The sequence below is a fragment of the Rhipicephalus sanguineus genome, unplaced genomic scaffold, assembly GCF_013339695.2.
Source record: "Rhipicephalus sanguineus isolate Rsan-2018 unplaced genomic scaffold, BIME_Rsan_1.4 Seq6598, whole genome shotgun sequence".
In the NCBI taxonomy this organism is placed as follows: domain Eukaryota; kingdom Metazoa; phylum Arthropoda; class Arachnida; order Ixodida; family Ixodidae; genus Rhipicephalus; species Rhipicephalus sanguineus.
The window spans coordinates 44,113-60,103 of record NW_023615711.1 but is presented as its reverse complement, the minus strand read 5'-3'; the positions used below and the strand labels follow the sequence as shown (position 1 = coordinate 60,103).

Here is a 15,991-nt window from a genome sequence, read left to right as displayed (position 1 = left end):
GACCACCGGTTATCCTGCCGACGTGCTACGTGGCCGGCCCATATCCATTTCTTCTTCTTAATTTCAACTATGATATCCTTAACCCCCGTTTGTTCCCTGACCCACTCTGCTCTCTTCCTGTCTCTTAAGGTTACACCTATCATTTTCCTTTCCATCGCTCGCTGCGTCGTCCTCAATTTAAGTTGAACCCTCTTTGTAAGTCTCCAGGTTTCTGCTCCGTAGGTAAGTACCGGTATATATATATATATATATATATATTTCGATCCCTTCTTTCCTGCAGTGATTGAGTACGCCGCAACATGTGACGATGCAGTCGGGGACACAGAGACGTTCAAGATGAACAAAATGAAGTACGCTCCTCTAGTGGTAAGTGCTCGGGACTGTAGGGAGTTGTGCGTAGTTAAGTGCACGGATAGTCGCGAGCAATACGAAAGCGAACACTCAAATTACCTTTGAAAGGTCATAGCGGGTACACGTAGTTGGCAATCGTAAAACCGTTCATACACTAAATTGGTCAAGCGGAAAGGAAGTCTTGCTATTCAATACGTCATATTTATGTCGGTACATTACAAGTTATCCTTGATGAAACACGATTTCGATGTTCCTCTAATATTGCTCAGGGACAGTACTTCCTAGCCGAACATACTAAGGGAAGGTTTCGTCAGAATAAAGTGCGCGCATTTTTGAAAGCAAGCACACTGTAAGCGCTACCTTTTCATATTTTAGCCGGGCTTTTTAGCCTTAAAAAACGCGGCCCCTTGAGCAAAAACACAGAAGGCGAATGAACTGGTACAGAAACTCACGTGAGCAGCGTCACTGATCACATAATTATGCGAGGTCACCAAGATGTCATCACATGTAGTCATATGATGACTCCTTAAGGCTCTTTAAGTTATCACTTATAGTTTAAGTTATAGGGGCTCCTTAAGTTATCATCGCACGATGACGTCACCATATGACGTCATCATGACGTCACATCGCCCAACTTTGTGACGCCGCTATGACGTCATCATATGACATCGTCGTTTCGTCACAGGTGGGCCGATCACGGAGGCAGTGCAAAACCACGTTAGGTGCAGAAAGCTTCAGGAGGGGTGTCGGGGCAGGATGAATACATCGACTGACAAGAAAAAGAAAAAAAAAGGATGCTTTCGCCTTCGAGGTCGTCTAGGCGAAAGCATACGGGACCCTGTCAGTTGATTCAAAGTGCGTAGCACTTTCGGGGCCCGGCTTGTCGTCCATACAGCGTCTCGGTCGCGTGGTCACGCACTGGTCAATGCGGTCTAAACAAGGCCAACAATGCTAAAAAAACAGTGCAGAATAAACTAACAAGGTCTAAACTAACGGTACCTAGAGAAATACCAAGAGTAAGCGCAATAGTTACCTAAAAACGCGAAAAGCGCCTCTGAAACATGGAGCTGATATCCGCGCCGCGCAAGAGAGGGCGCCACCGCCGCGGCAAGGCCCGATGATTAGGCGGTGGCATGCGCCGAAGGAATCGCTGGGTTTGTCGTGCTACGCGCTTCCTCACGTTTCACGGTATGGAGCTGCGTTAAGCTCAGGATTTAGAAGTATACACCAAGACCCTACACAGGAACGGCATTAGCGCAAGGTTTCTTTTCCAAATAAGTGAATGAATGAATAAATATCTCAATAAATAATTTAGTAATTTAAATAATTATTAGCCGTGGTCGAGGGGGAGGAGTGAGTGAAAGTATAAGGCAAGGTTGGCAGCCACCACCTCTTAGAACTCTCAAAGCAGCAAGGGACACCTTCGCAAGAAGAACCCCAAATTTCCCTCTCCACCCTAACGTCTATATCCACTAATTAGATGTTATTCAATTATTTATATTGTTGCCTTAAATGAATATCTGTAGTCATCTGACGATATGTGTCGCTGCAGGAAAAAATAATTATGAAGGCAGCGAGTGACTATTCCATTTTCCTTACCGTCGAGCATATTCGGACACAATCAATCAATCAATCAATCAATCAATCAATCAATCAATCAATCAATCAATCAATCAATCAATCAATCAATCAATCAATCAAAATCTTTTATTTTCACCAATTCATACATAAGGTGAGAACCTTATTACCTTTATTAAACACATATGAAACATATGAAACACATATGAAAACCTTTATTAAAACACATATTTTCACACATGGGTTCAGGAAAAAAGTCACACTATCCTTATGCATTCGCCTAAAATGACGCGAAAGTGAAAGCCACCTTCCTCTTCTCAGTCGATATTATTGTTCCATTAAATCCCCCCCTCCCCCCAAAGCTTTCTTCACCCAACGTGGCTTTGCACTGCCTCCGAGATCAGAGGTCATTGCAGGCTTTCTGTATCTCACGCGCTTTCGCAGTGTATCTGGGATCGGCCCACCTTTGACCATGCGATGATGACGTCATCATGTGACGCCGCAAATTTTGGCAACCTGCGACATCATGATGATTTTGCATCACTCGTGTTGGCACCGACGCCCCCAACGGTCAATTTTCACGTTTGATGAGGCATCTAAGACCTCCGCCATATAAAGATGATTGTAATATACCCGTGCCAACGGGCACAGAAAATGGCATTAACAGAAAATGCCTTTAAGATTTATTGCCGTTGGCGCGGTGTCGTATGGACGCATCAAATGGCATTCGCCACCTAATGTCTTCGCTATAGAACTCATTCGAATGAGAAATGCGTACTCTCGACATCAAAGCTTGCTCACTGCAGTACACATAAAACATTAGAAATAGCGTCTATCGTGTCAAAAATACTTTATACACGGCTTTCAACAATTCTCGTGTCATTTCCTATAGTTTAACTTTAGTGAAATTCACGTCAGAATTGCAACGGTTTAGACATAAAAGACGCCATGTCGAATTCTAAGCTTCGGATTCAACATATATACAATGGCCGAAGTTGCTGTGCTCGGTTGCACTGCTGTTAAAAAAAAGAAAATAAAACAGCAACAAAGTCAAGCTAATGGCACCATAGTATGCTTACTTCTACATTGCACTAGCCTTGAATACAGATTAGCTTCGTTAAAATGCGTGTTCATATTTTATTGTTACAATGAAACTGCGTACTTCAAAAGTCGCTGTTATCGACATCATCAGGTCAAACGTCATTAAATTTAGACGTGTGGCAGCTCCGACGAAAGGCCGTTCATGAACCTAATGCCTTAAACAGCGTCGGCGGTCACTTTTGACATACGACAATGCAACTAAAGGCTTCGCCACGAATAGGTTATTGTCTAACAATATTAAACGCCCTCCCAGGGACCAGACCATGGGTGCGCACGGAGCCAAACGCATGTACGCGTTGAAACCGTGGGCTATCTGTATGGCCAGCATGGTTTCTCTGGTTGTCCTGCCATATGCTTCTAAATATTGCATTGTAATTTTGGGCATTCGCAACGTAAACAAGCGCTCCTAAAACACTCATCCACGCTTTCTTGCAGACCTTTAGCCAGGCATTACCAAATAAATAGAACACGAGTACTTGTAGATGCCACGTCGACGTACTTACTACTCTTACTTCCATAAGCGCGGTCATTCTAATGCATGGATATTTCGGCTAACAAACACAAACAAACAAACAAACGAACGAACGAACAAACAAACAAACAAACAAACAAACAAACAAACAAACAAACAAACAGGAGACTGTATCCCGTTGGCAAACGTCTGATAATGCGCAGGACTCATCGTGTTTTCCAGGCGATATATCATAATGATTATGTATATCCGGAGCCCTCCGCTACGGCGTCTCTCATAATCATATCGTGGTTTTGAGACGTTAAACCCCCGATATTATTATATTATTGTTATAATGGTTATATATACGCATACATGTTATTATATAGAAGCAGACGTACGAGACGCATACATATGATGATTATATAGACGCGTTATACGTGCGAACGAAGATGTATTTCATTCAATGTTATAACCCCCAATGTTATAACCCCTTTGGGCGCTGCCCGGCATCTGATGCATAAAAAATAAATAATAAATACGCTAATAGATAGATAGATAGATAGATAGATAGATAGATAGATAGATAGATAGATAGATAGATAGATAGATAGATAGATAGATAGATAGATAGATAGATAGATAGATAGATAGATAGATAGATAGATAGGAACGTTATATCCGTATTTTACTTTTATTTCCAGCCCATGAGCGTATTCCCGCAAGCCGTGGCTGATTGCGTAGAAAACTCGTTATCCGTGTTAGAGATGGCGAAAGTTTGCAGGGACGCACAGACGGTAAGAATTTCAAGGTTGTTTTATAGTTGAAGTTCGTACCGCCAGAGGGAGACACGAAACGGACCGCTATTGTGTATACGTCTCCTACAGCAATAACCCTGTTTCCTGCTCCTACAGCAGGCCGATTTTCGCAAAGTACGTTATTTTGAGGTTGATGTTAAAACTTCCTAATGTCGAGCGCATCCAGAGTGCATATATGGGTTACATATTGACCTCGAGATTCAATATGACCGTTGCCAACCGCTCTATCGGCTGCCCGGAGATAATGAAACCGAACAAACTTGAAGGGCCCCTAAACCTCATATGATAACTTTTTAACATTTCAAACAAACGCGCGCATCGAGCTCAGAATGACGTCACGATCAACAATGCCAAACGCGGCAGCGCCACGAGCCGCACCACAAGTTACAAGAAACAATCCCTCCTCCTCTCCGGGCGTTTTGGTAATACCCAGCGTTGGCCGTGACGTCAACATTCGCGTCTGGTCATGTCATCCACAAAAAGAACCCGTTTGTCTGCTCGCAGATACACGCGCTCGCTGCTTTTCCTCCTCGCACGGCGAGGAGGATCACTCGGCCAGGAGGAGAGACGAGCCCACGAACGGGGAGCATAGAGAAGGAATGAGCGAGACGAGCGAGAGCCTATTTTTGATAATCGAACTCGTGTAACTCCGGTATTACGGCACCATTTCGAAAACATTAAGGCGGCTTCGCGCTAGGCAGCCTTCTTTGTTTATCTTTGGTTTTCTGTTTCTTTCCTCCTCTCTTTCTTTCCTTTTCTCTTTTCCAGTTTCTTTAGTCTTTTTTCTCTCTTTAATTCTATTCATTGTTATTTTTGTCCCTATTGTTTCCCTTCCTTCCTCTTTTTATTTCTCGCTTGCTTCCCCTTTTTTTTCTCTTTTTGATACGTGGTTTTGCCTGCGTTACGCCAAGCTACGACAGCATACAACAGTCCCGGTCCCTAAGGTGCTCCGCACTAAATATCATCATCAAGGCGCTCGAAGATCAAGAGGAACTCCTCCTTGGCGCAAGCGCGCGCTCAATATGCTACAGTGGTTTTGCCTGCGTTACACCATGACAGCATACTACAGTTGAATACGAGCTACCCGTCATTTAATATTATCAACAAACTTACTTCTCAATATATGTGACGCGTCCTTTTGAAATAAATTAAGTTAGAAGATAGTCCTCCTGTATTTTTGCGACTGTATTTTTATACCGAGGCTCGATGATTTTAAGTTGATATCTACTCTTTTTTTTTCCAGTCGTTGTCCTCCCCATTGTGTTGTGAAAGAAATAAAATAACTGATTGACAGAAATTTCATAAAATCTCAAAGTAACTCTAATTACTGCTTACTTGTGGTGATAGGACATTGTGTCTAACACGTACATTATTAATTCTAAAACTATGCCCCTGATACGAAAACTAAGTTGCATAGCTTCAAACCTAAGAGCCCACGCTATGTGGGATCGCTGTCTTTATCAGATTTATGTCTATGTTCTTCTATTTTCCCGTTCTTTTTTTGTCTACTTTCAGCTTAAGAAGGCTATGCAATGTTATAGGAGAACTATGATGCTCATCACGGTAAGAGAATGTCCTGTGTGGTTGGTTCAAACGTTGTTTAGAACACATTACGCTTCAAACTCGCCATGAACGGAATGTAGCGCACGAGGAAAAAATTTTGACGTTACATATTAACCTTGGTGCTAGATAATGTGTTTTTTTTATTTACAGTATTTCGCATGCAGAGTCCTTCTTTTTGTCGGGGCTTAAACTAGATGGAAAGCAGGAACAAAAATTCTTTGAGATACCACCTTATCGTATTGCCAATAACCTCCTTTTACTACTGCTAATGGTAGTTGCGCTACTGATACTGATACTGATACTGAACGTGCTACTGATGATTGACACAATTACACAAGGCGCTTATTTCTCTGCATCTGACGAGAAATGTACGTAACAGCGCATTTATGAGATCCACTCTGTCACAAATTTTACCCACTTAGATACAAAATACACGCGATGCGCCGATCCACAGAAGCAATGTCATTCATTCACTTATTACCACCCATCTTTTTCCGCAGCCTCCAGATGGCAAGAAAGCTATTGACGAACTGGTCAGCGTATATGAGGTGAGCCTCATCCCGAGAGACAGCTTAAGTTATTGGCATTATTTCTGTGTCAACGTTCTCGAATTGCGCACATATGAATGCAGAAGCTATCTCTTCTGCATCCAAGCCTTATATGTATAATTGCGTACTGAAGCAAAACGGAAAGGCGAGCTAGTTGGTACAAGTTCATACTTATGTAACAGAAGGGTTTATTCAGAAGCGGGCACATGCAGGGAGGTGCCCCGCCACGGTGGTCTAGTGGTTATGGCGCTCGACTGCTGACCCGAAGGTCGCGGGATCGAATCCCGACCGCAGTGGCTGCCTTTTCGATGGAGGCCAAAATGTTACCCCAGGTGGTCGAAATTTCCGGAGCCCTCCACTACGGCATCTCTCATAATCATATCGTGGTTTTGGGACGTTAAATCCCAGATATTATTACATGCAGTGAGGTGTCACCTTTCGATGGAGGCGAAAATGTTTGAGGCCCGTGTACTTAGATTTAGGTGCACGTTAAAGAACCCCAGGTGGTCAAAATTTCCGGAGCCCTCCACTACGGCGTCTCTCATAATCATATCGTGGTTTTGGGACGTTAAACCCCAGATATTATTATTAGTGAGGTGTCACCAAAACGCAATTCCTGTTTGGTAACCTGCATTCGGAGACAAGTAAAAGGGCGAGGGAGAGAAGGAAAGAAAGATGGCGCTCATCTCGCGCACACTGAATATGCACACAATGCCTGTAAGGTGTAGTGCAGCCGTCTACGTAAGCGATGTGTCAACACCCCGAGTGCCATATCCTCAGCGACGAGCATACGACCGTGGTGAAAGCGTCTTTCTGTTTGGGAAGTTGCCTCGAGTCTGGCAATATCCAGCATATGCTAAAGAAATTAAAAGTGTGTGCAACCAGTTACAGCGCATACAACCCATGTGACTGGTCAATGCATGTTCGCGTAATTGCGTGGCTTTCGTTAGTGCTGTTAGCATGCGCTTGCTGTGAGTCTACGCAAGCAGTATCGTCATCAACAAAGATGCCTCCGTGATTGCAATTGTTTTAACAAACTAGAAACGAATGGCTTAACGTTGTTCTATGGGACAGTTCCACAATAAAGAAAATTACATAAGTTCGCATTTATGTTTGCCCACGAATAGTATACGTTTCGTTAAAGAAGGCAATGAAACGTTAATTGATTAACACGATAACTTGTGTCATTAAAAATAATTCGTACTTAGGTAAAGCTCACTCCACCATATCCGAAGTGCTACACTAGACGCAATGCATTAACTTTCGCAGGCTTAAATAAGAATATTTAGGCGTCACAGCCAGCGTGCCTTGAGCATTACAACGCCAATTTCGTGATAGGTCAAGTGAACTTTTGTTACGCAAAATTATATACTAACTGCTTAGGCGAACGTGCTTCCTTTTTCATATACGCGGGTGTCACGCTGGCACTTTCGATTACGATCGAGTTCCAAGTGGGATCGAATTTCTCGACCCGAATTGCCTCACTTCTACATCTATCGCAGTTAAGTCATTCGCGATCAGGCAAACGCCATCCCGATCGATCGCGATCGAAATTACACCGCATGGCTGCCTCATCTGAATATTGCGTCGCAGCAGATTCGGGCTGGCACAGTTGAGACAAACAAAAGAGAACGGATGGCAAGGTATGAATAAATATTACCTAAATACACACACAATTTTTGATCGAACGTATTGGCTTGGTGATGCGCTTACGGTAGGGTGATATTACAGAGTACACAGGACACAGTGTTAACAGGACGAGCGCTCGTCCTGTAAGCACTGTGTTCTGTGTACTTTGTGGCGTCTCCCTACCGTAAGCGCATCACCAAGCCAACATGAACGAACTGGCCCCTTTCGTAGCATTGAGAACGTATTCATCGTGAGTATTTTGTTTTGTTCTTTTTTGGTCGCATTTCAGAACTGCATGGTCGGCATGCTCAATGCTTCGATGACAACTACGGCACCAACCATGGCACCAACCACGGCATCAACGCAGAAAAAATAACAAGAATATCAATAATAAAGATCTAGTATAACATGTAGTTCGGAACATAGAGTTTCCTACAATACATACTAGAGGGAACTCTGGCGCTAGTGTCTATGGAAGCTGCAATGCATCGCGCTTCAGCCAGCATGGGAATCATGGGTAACGGATTTCTCTAAACTTCGTTCTTTCGGCTCCGTTTGGCTCCGCGTCGCCTGCATCCGCTTTGTCGCAAAACGAAGTTCAGCAAAAATCAGCAGTTTCACTTCACCACCTTAACTTCTTTAGGCTCACCGATTCAAATCTGGTCACGAAGTTCACAACGGTCCATTCTTTTATCCGAAAGAAAACCAAAACATAGCAATAAACAAAGCCACAAGTGCGTTCGAAGCCCACAAGCACGAAGACTAGGCAAATCCGTGTACTACCCATCATTTCCATGGTGGCTGAACGATTGCAGCGCCAGAGTTCCCTCTAGGTCATTTTAGGAAACTCTATGGTTCGGAAGCTTTGTCACTGCAACATCTCCGGAACGTGACTAGGAGGGGCACCACAGGCACCATTCATACCTAGTTCATGCTCTAAAGCAGCGCAAGGAAACGCATGAGATGCGAGTTTTTCCGAATAAACATGCATAATCGATAATAGCGATGTCTTCGCATTGTGTTGCTGTTCATGTTAACTTGTCACATCGGCAGCGTCTATTTCTCCACATGTTAATCTTGATAATTTGGTCTCCGACTTCATGTCTGTACTGCTGTGAAAATGGGGCTACGGACTCGCCCAAGTCGTCTGCTTCGTCTGTTGGACGAAACAGACGAGATTGATTGATTGATTGATTGATTGAATGAATGAATGAATGAATGAATGAATGATTGATTGATTGATTGATTGATTGATTGATTGATTGATTGATTGATTGATTGATTGATTGGACTTCAATTGGTAGTCAGCGTGCGTTTCGTGTCTTCCCTGTGTGCCGTTTCTATGCGCTGCTCGATAATGTGAATACGCTCCAGCTCTCTAAGTGCAGCTCGTTTCTTTAACTGATATCTGAATTACACAGCAGAGATTTCGGCAGACGAAAAAGCGATATGTCTGATGTTCATGTGCCTCTGCTCTGGTGACCTAAGTATGGCGAATGAAGCCTCTCCTTGTAGACTTTGGACTAGTGTTATATCCAGAATTTCTTCTTGGGGGCTGGGGGGGGGGGGGGGGGGGCGGGGCTCTGTAATATAGGAGGGGTGGTGAGATGATGGGTTGGTGTGGAATAACTTGAATTTAGTGAGGAGAGGCGGGAATGTTGTTTTGGTACAGCCCGTGCAGCAATCTAGAGACACTGTAAAAAATGTATTGCGCTCGCATCTGCTGAGAATGCAAATGTACGCAGGGTTCTCCATTTCGGGGCAGGTGGGCGTTGGAGGGGGCGAAGTTTCACCCAACCCCCTCCCATGAGCCCCGTACGATCAGAACGCAGTGCAAAGACGGGGTATTAGCCACCCCACCCTCCGTGCGCACGCCTTAAGGCTGTGGCCATAGGTCGGCAAAAAGTGTGGAGCTCACTCAGATTCACTCATGGAATATATTTTGCCCTCAGGGCTCACTCGGACTCAGACTCGGCAAAATTTTCCTCAACCGGACTCACTCGGACTCAGGCTCGCTAAAATTTGTTTCAACTGAACTCACTCGGACTCCAACTCGCCAAAATATTACTCACCCGGACTCACTCAGACTCGTCATGGCTCGATCTGAGTCTGAGTGAGTCGACTCATGAGTGAGTTAGCCGACCTATGGCTGTGGCTGTGTCTGTTAAGGCCCGAACACACGTACCCGTTGCAGCGCGTCAACGCCTGACTTTCTGACGCGGCGCCGCGCCCTCTCCCTATGGAGAGGGAAAGCGCGCAGCTTCGCGTAGCCGCGCGCCCTCTCTCCCCATAGGGAGAGGGCGCGGTGCCGCGTCAAAAAGTCACGCGTTGACGCGCTGCAACGCGTACGTGTGTTCGGGCCTTTATGTGTGTGTGTGTTGAGCGTATACGTACAATAATGTAGAAATTTGGAAGGTCGAGGGGGGAGGTCGCACCCCCTCCCCCCATACAGTTGGGCGAGTGCGAGAGAAAGCATGCTTCGCAATCAATGCAAAATTGAAAATGAAGCGATGATGCGCTCCTCACAATGGCCTGCCTTTGGTCCAGGGGTGTAGCCAAGGGATGGGGGGGGGGGGCGGTTTGTGGAGGCTGAACCCACCCACCCCTCGAAAGTTTTCAATTTTGCTTGCGTATTTATAGACGCACACATACAAACGCACGCACGGACATACGTGCAGTGTGGTTGAACCCCCCCCCCCCCCTCCCCGAAAAAATTTCTGGCTACGCCCCTGCTTTGTTCCCTGGCGTTCCGGAAACAAATGTAGGAAATAAACTGGCGTCAATAAAAAAAAAGGAAATAAACGGTTAGTAAAACGCGATATCAGGGGCCTTCGGCTGCTGATATATTGTAAACCTGCCATGCCCTAACCCATGCACTGTAAACAATGAAGGGACAGTTCCCACTGAGAAAAGTGTGGGAGAGACCTAGCGTCCCCCTTCTGGTCGTTACAAGGGACGCCCCCCTCCAGTAGCAAGCCATAATTTTTTTTTCTTGGGGGGGGGTCGTTCAAACATAGCTTATTATGTTCGTGCGTGTGTTTTTTTGTGCGTGTATCAGGCCCGTACCCGGGGGGGGGGGGGGGGCTAGGGGCCTGGGTTTCCCCCGAAATTTTGGTGAAGTAGGTGTTTTTACCAAAAATAAATGTTTTTCTCAAACAGTCAAGGTTTTCAGCAAGTCCCCCCCCCCACCCCGAAAAGAATTCCTGGAGACGGGCCTGGCGTGTATATATACATAAGTAAAATTGAAAAATTTTCGGGGGGTTTCAACCCCCCCCCCCGCCCTCCACCTTCTTGTCTACACCACTGCCTCCCCCTTCCCTCCTTTACACACGCCTATGTGCGCAAGCGCTACGGCCGCATCCATTGCGGAACATCAATTCAGGCAGTCCCCCTCAGAGTTGATCCTGCCGCGTTCTCGCTTCGGTCGCACAATGAACGCACGTCGTGTGATGATCAATAAGTGTATCTATTTTGGACATTTCATGTGTGTTGTTCTATGTTCGCGTCAGTGTCGTAGCAAGGGGGGGGGGCATACCGGGCCTGTGCCCCCCCCCTCCCGAATTTTTTTTTTTTTTTTTGCCATGGCACACAGCTCAAAATGACACTCGATAAGATTTGCCTGCCCCCGACTCCCACTTCAAATCAAGGAGGTGCCCCCTCCCCCAACCCCCCCCCCCCCCCGAAAAGCTTTCTGGCTACGCCACCGGTGCGAGTTCGACAGAAGATAACGCGCGCGCCTACAGTAACACTGTACGCGCGCCGAACGTCTCGACGCAGTTTTGAAAGCCGCCAAAGTACATCTGCGGCGTTTAAGGCTGCCAAATACAGCTGGGGGTATAGCTCAGTGGTAGAGCATTCGACTGCAGATCGAGAGGTCCCCGGTTCAAACCCGGGTGCCCCCTCTTTTTTTTTTCTACTCCAGCTTTTTTTTTTAATACTATGTCTTGTATGAGTTGCTCAACACACAATTACCCCTAATAGCGAAGAAATACCGAGCACAAATACATTTGTCAATGCTGCTTGCCACGTACCAGCATGCAGCGTCACCAACCAATCCGCGTCGCTCAACATTTCGAGGCACGAGTACAGCTTAATTTTGCCCACAAATATGCCTAGTAGCACGAACTGGATAACAAAGGGTTATTTCATAATAGACAGAAGTGTTTCTTTATATGAAAGCGGATGCTAACCTTGGGAACGGCAATGTGCAATGCCGGCTCTCTTCTTGGAGTCGTGTCGCCATCTAGCAGCGACCGCAGGGAACAGCCGCGGTTAGAGAGCGCGGGGGATTTTGAAAGCGTACTGACACCAGTTTTCATAGTATGCGTGCACTATTAGGAGTTTTATAACGCATGTAGATAAGAAAAATACAACAAAACAAGAGACTAAAGCATCAAAGGTTATGCTCACACTTGTACCACGTCAGTACGTGCACAGCCCTTCGACAAAAAAGCTTTTTTTTTTTTGCTGTCCTATATATGTCTTGTTACATATCCGAATGAAGATATTGAGTGTCTGTTAGTTCTCATTAATAACGTGGCTAGATAAAGTTTATCACAAAAAACAATGTCGAAAGTTGATACGTCCATTGATGTTCGTTGACAAGGTAAACCCGCGGATGCGTTAAAATGTGTGACATCTTGTAATGGTAATTTAAAAAAAATCACAGCATATCCACGGGGTGAATAATGATGAGTGGGGCGAAGCTACGGAGGGAATCATCTGTAAACCGTGAAACTCTTCCGTGAAATGCGCCCAGTACATAATATAAAGAGTGTGAAACATCGTGTATATATTAAACATCAAACTTTTATTGTACTGTTGGTTTACGTGGTCCCTTCATTATCACTTGTGATCGGTGAAATGCAAGGAAGAAGTCCGCTCCCGAGCGAAAGAGCGCCAAGAGCGACCGCATTCCCCGCTCGCCCTGTGCGAATTAAAGGCAAGGCTAGAGGGAAGACAGGACGCGCGTTCCACGACGCGAGGTCGGTAGCATGCCCAACGAAAGCCAACGGAACGCGATCGTGCAAGTGCTCCGGCTTCGCATCGCCTCATGGTTCCATTTAGCGTCCCAAAACCAAACATATTGCTCAAGGTGTGCCTTGCGTTTTTCGTAGAAATAATTTCTTTATCATGTACATTAAGACGAAAAGTTGAAAGCTCACTAGAGTGTATCGCCCGCAAAGTATGTCTTTTAGTGTGATTTAACTCTCGTACGGCAGGGTCCTCGCGCCGTTGCCGGTCCACCTCGCCCGTTGACGATCGGGCGAGGTGGCTACATGCAACTACTACTACTACACTTTAAGAAAAACATCTGGCGTTCTTTCGTTCTGCTTTTACAAAACATCTGGCGTCTTTCGTTGGTTTATTTCATCAATCAACGGCGTTTTGAACAAAATTTTTATTGTTTAATCACGCACAGGAGAAATCTCACCAGGCACTACCTTGGAGGTAAACAATGGCTGCTAATGGCAATGAGAGACAGAAGAAGTCGGCTTTTAGCTAACACTTACACTTCTACTTCTACTAACGTTTCCTACTGGAACATGCCAATGGCTGCTAATGGGGAATGAGAGACAGAAGAATTCGGCTTTTAGTTAACGCGCACGCTGCGAATTTTTTATTGTTCAACAACGCACAGGAGAAATCTCCCACCGGCACCACCTTGGAGGTCAAAGCGTAAGACTTGTTACTCACTACTACGACCACGACGACTACGAGGGACGAACGGGTGCCGCCTTAAGGAGCTTCGCCCCTAAAACTCGTATGCATACAAGTGAAATTAGCATATTTTCTATACCCTTAAAACGCCACGAGGGCCCTGCGTCAATGGGGTATTATTACCTCGTTTTATATATTCCGTGGAATAATTCGGTCACTATAAATTTCTGAAAGCTCTAGTATCATAAGGCCGTTTCGACTTAGTCAAGTAACTAGGGGCGTTCAGTCTGAACTTGGGTCTGTCCCAGGTTTGACGGAACAGCCTACTGAAACATTCGGAATGGCATCCCAATAATTCCATACGTTTCCTCACGGAATCCGTACATTTTCCATAATTTTCCAATTGTTTCTATAAGAGTCTTACGGACACATATTGAATTATTGGAATAGCGTACGGAACATTTCACCAGTGAGTCCCAACTTGAATCTTTAGCTAGCAGTCCTATGCGTACCAGTGTTGTGGAATGGGTGCCTCCATTCCATCCCAATTCCATTCCGGGGAATTAGAACTTACCACAATTCCATTCCTTTCAATTCCTCGGAATGAAATAACTTAGCCCATTCCCACTCCGGGAATGGCCGGGCAGCTCAATTCCGTTCCTGTAATTCCTCCATGTAGGAAAGGCACCTTGATACTTTTATCGAGTTAAGAATGAACATAAAGCTGATCTCATCCGATGCATTAAGAACTGAAAAAGTACGCAAAACACGTTACAGAGGTCAACTGATAGTAGCTTGGTGACGTATCTCCTGCAGGGCAACCGCCCTACAAATTCCCATAGGGGCAGTTCTTCCGCTACCTATTGCATTTGCATGGTCAGCAAGTTTGAACGAATAGTGATATTAACATTGTTTAAGCTTAAATGTGTGAATGCTAAAATGACGAAGAAGCGTATTTTTATGCTGACAAAAGTAGTGTTCAAGAAGACTAAGCAGTTTTGCCATGCGTCTGTAGCACCTAGACAGGGGCACAGTATTGCAAAAGGGTGGGGCGGAGTATTAGGCGAGACGGCGGGCAAGCTGGTATATGAAAGCTCGCAGTCAACACAAGCATTGCGCCAGCGTCAATACACATCACAACTTAGAGAAGTGCTTTTTCGAATATGCGCCCGAGTCGCCAACGGCGACACAAGCAAAATCAATGAAGTGAAGGGTGGGTAGTCAGCAGGCACTTGAGGCGCCGCCGAGTGAGTGAGTGAAACAACTTTATTGGGTCCACAAGGGAAAAAATATAACAATTAAGCGTAAGGGAGGGGGGGGGGGTATACCGCCGCCGTAGTTCCGCAGGATGGATATCAACGGCGCAGAACCGCAGTTACGCGAAGAATAGAGACAAACTTCGGAGCAACACAGTCTATATAAGGACAGGATTGTGGTAGGCGCGTTGCTTATAAATGTACGGTACTTGTAATCAGCCAAGCCATTTTGAAAATACTGCTTTATTGTAAAATTCGAGGCTCTCAATTACTAATGTTTGAAGTTTGAAAAACAGCCCATAGACGAAAACGTGCGCTATTTTCGGAAAAAGACCTAACCCATTCCCATTCCATTCCGTGCAAAAGGCGCTTAATTCCATTCCAATTCTATTCCTCCAAGCGTTGTTCCCATTCCATTCAGGTGTCTCGAAAATGTGGAATGATTCCGGAGTCATTCCGATTCCGGAGTGGCAACTCCGCAACACTGATGCCTACCCGGTAAGATTCCCGTCAAAATGTACAACGTGGTATGTAGGCATCCAAATAGCCAGAACCAGGCGCGACGTTCTGGTTGGACTAGCACTTTTCTCGGCGAATGTCAGTGCTTCGCTAATTGCTCCCTGTTCTCACTGCGGATTAGTGCAGGACAGCAGTCGCGGGGGTATAGCTCAGTGGTAGAGCATTCGACTGCAGATCGAGAGGTCCCCGGTTCAAACCCGGGTGCCCCCTCAGCGTTTACTTTTGCTTTTTCGTCATTTGCCTTTTCATTTCCTTTTTTTTTTTTTGCACATAATATTTCTGATCAACCGAACGACATTGAAGTTCAAAAATGAGGTACACAACATTCACGCTCAATTGCCACGTACCGATACGCCGTGTTATGCCCAGCCCAATAATTCGTCTCGCATTTTACTTCACGAGTCCAACGTAAGTATGACCTATAATTTTTACGAATTGCCAACAAGTACGGTAAATGACATTACCGCAGTAGTAACATTCCCCATTTCTTGTTTGACATAAACGTGGCATGAGCCG

The 15,991-nt window shown here is 45.3% G+C and overlaps 1 protein-coding gene and 2 non-coding genes across 3 annotated transcripts; all 3 read left to right on the top strand.

Annotated features, from left to right (window-relative positions):
* The first annotated feature begins 293 nt into the window (after nt 1-293).
* LOC119378036 (uncharacterized) lies at nt 294-8,454 on the top strand. The gene is made up of 5 exons (XM_037647288.2): nt 294-366; nt 4,186-4,278; nt 5,815-5,862; nt 6,363-6,410; nt 8,329-8,454. Exons 1-5 carry the CDS (start codon nt 337-339, stop codon nt 8,413-8,415), a joined length of 306 nt encoding a protein of 101 aa, XP_037503216.1. The 5' UTR covers nt 294-336; the 3' UTR covers nt 8,416-8,454.
* A 3,415-nt stretch (nt 8,455-11,869) lies between these two features.
* Nucleotides 11,870-11,941, top strand: Trnac-gca (transfer RNA cysteine (anticodon GCA)). Its single transcript has one exon. It is a non-coding gene; the product is annotated as a tRNA-Cys (tRNA).
* A 3,672-nt stretch (nt 11,942-15,613) lies between these two features.
* On the top strand, nt 15,614-15,685 carry Trnac-gca (transfer RNA cysteine (anticodon GCA)). Its single transcript has one exon. It is a non-coding gene; the product is annotated as a tRNA-Cys (tRNA).
* Nucleotides 15,686-15,991: the final 306 nt, after the last annotated feature.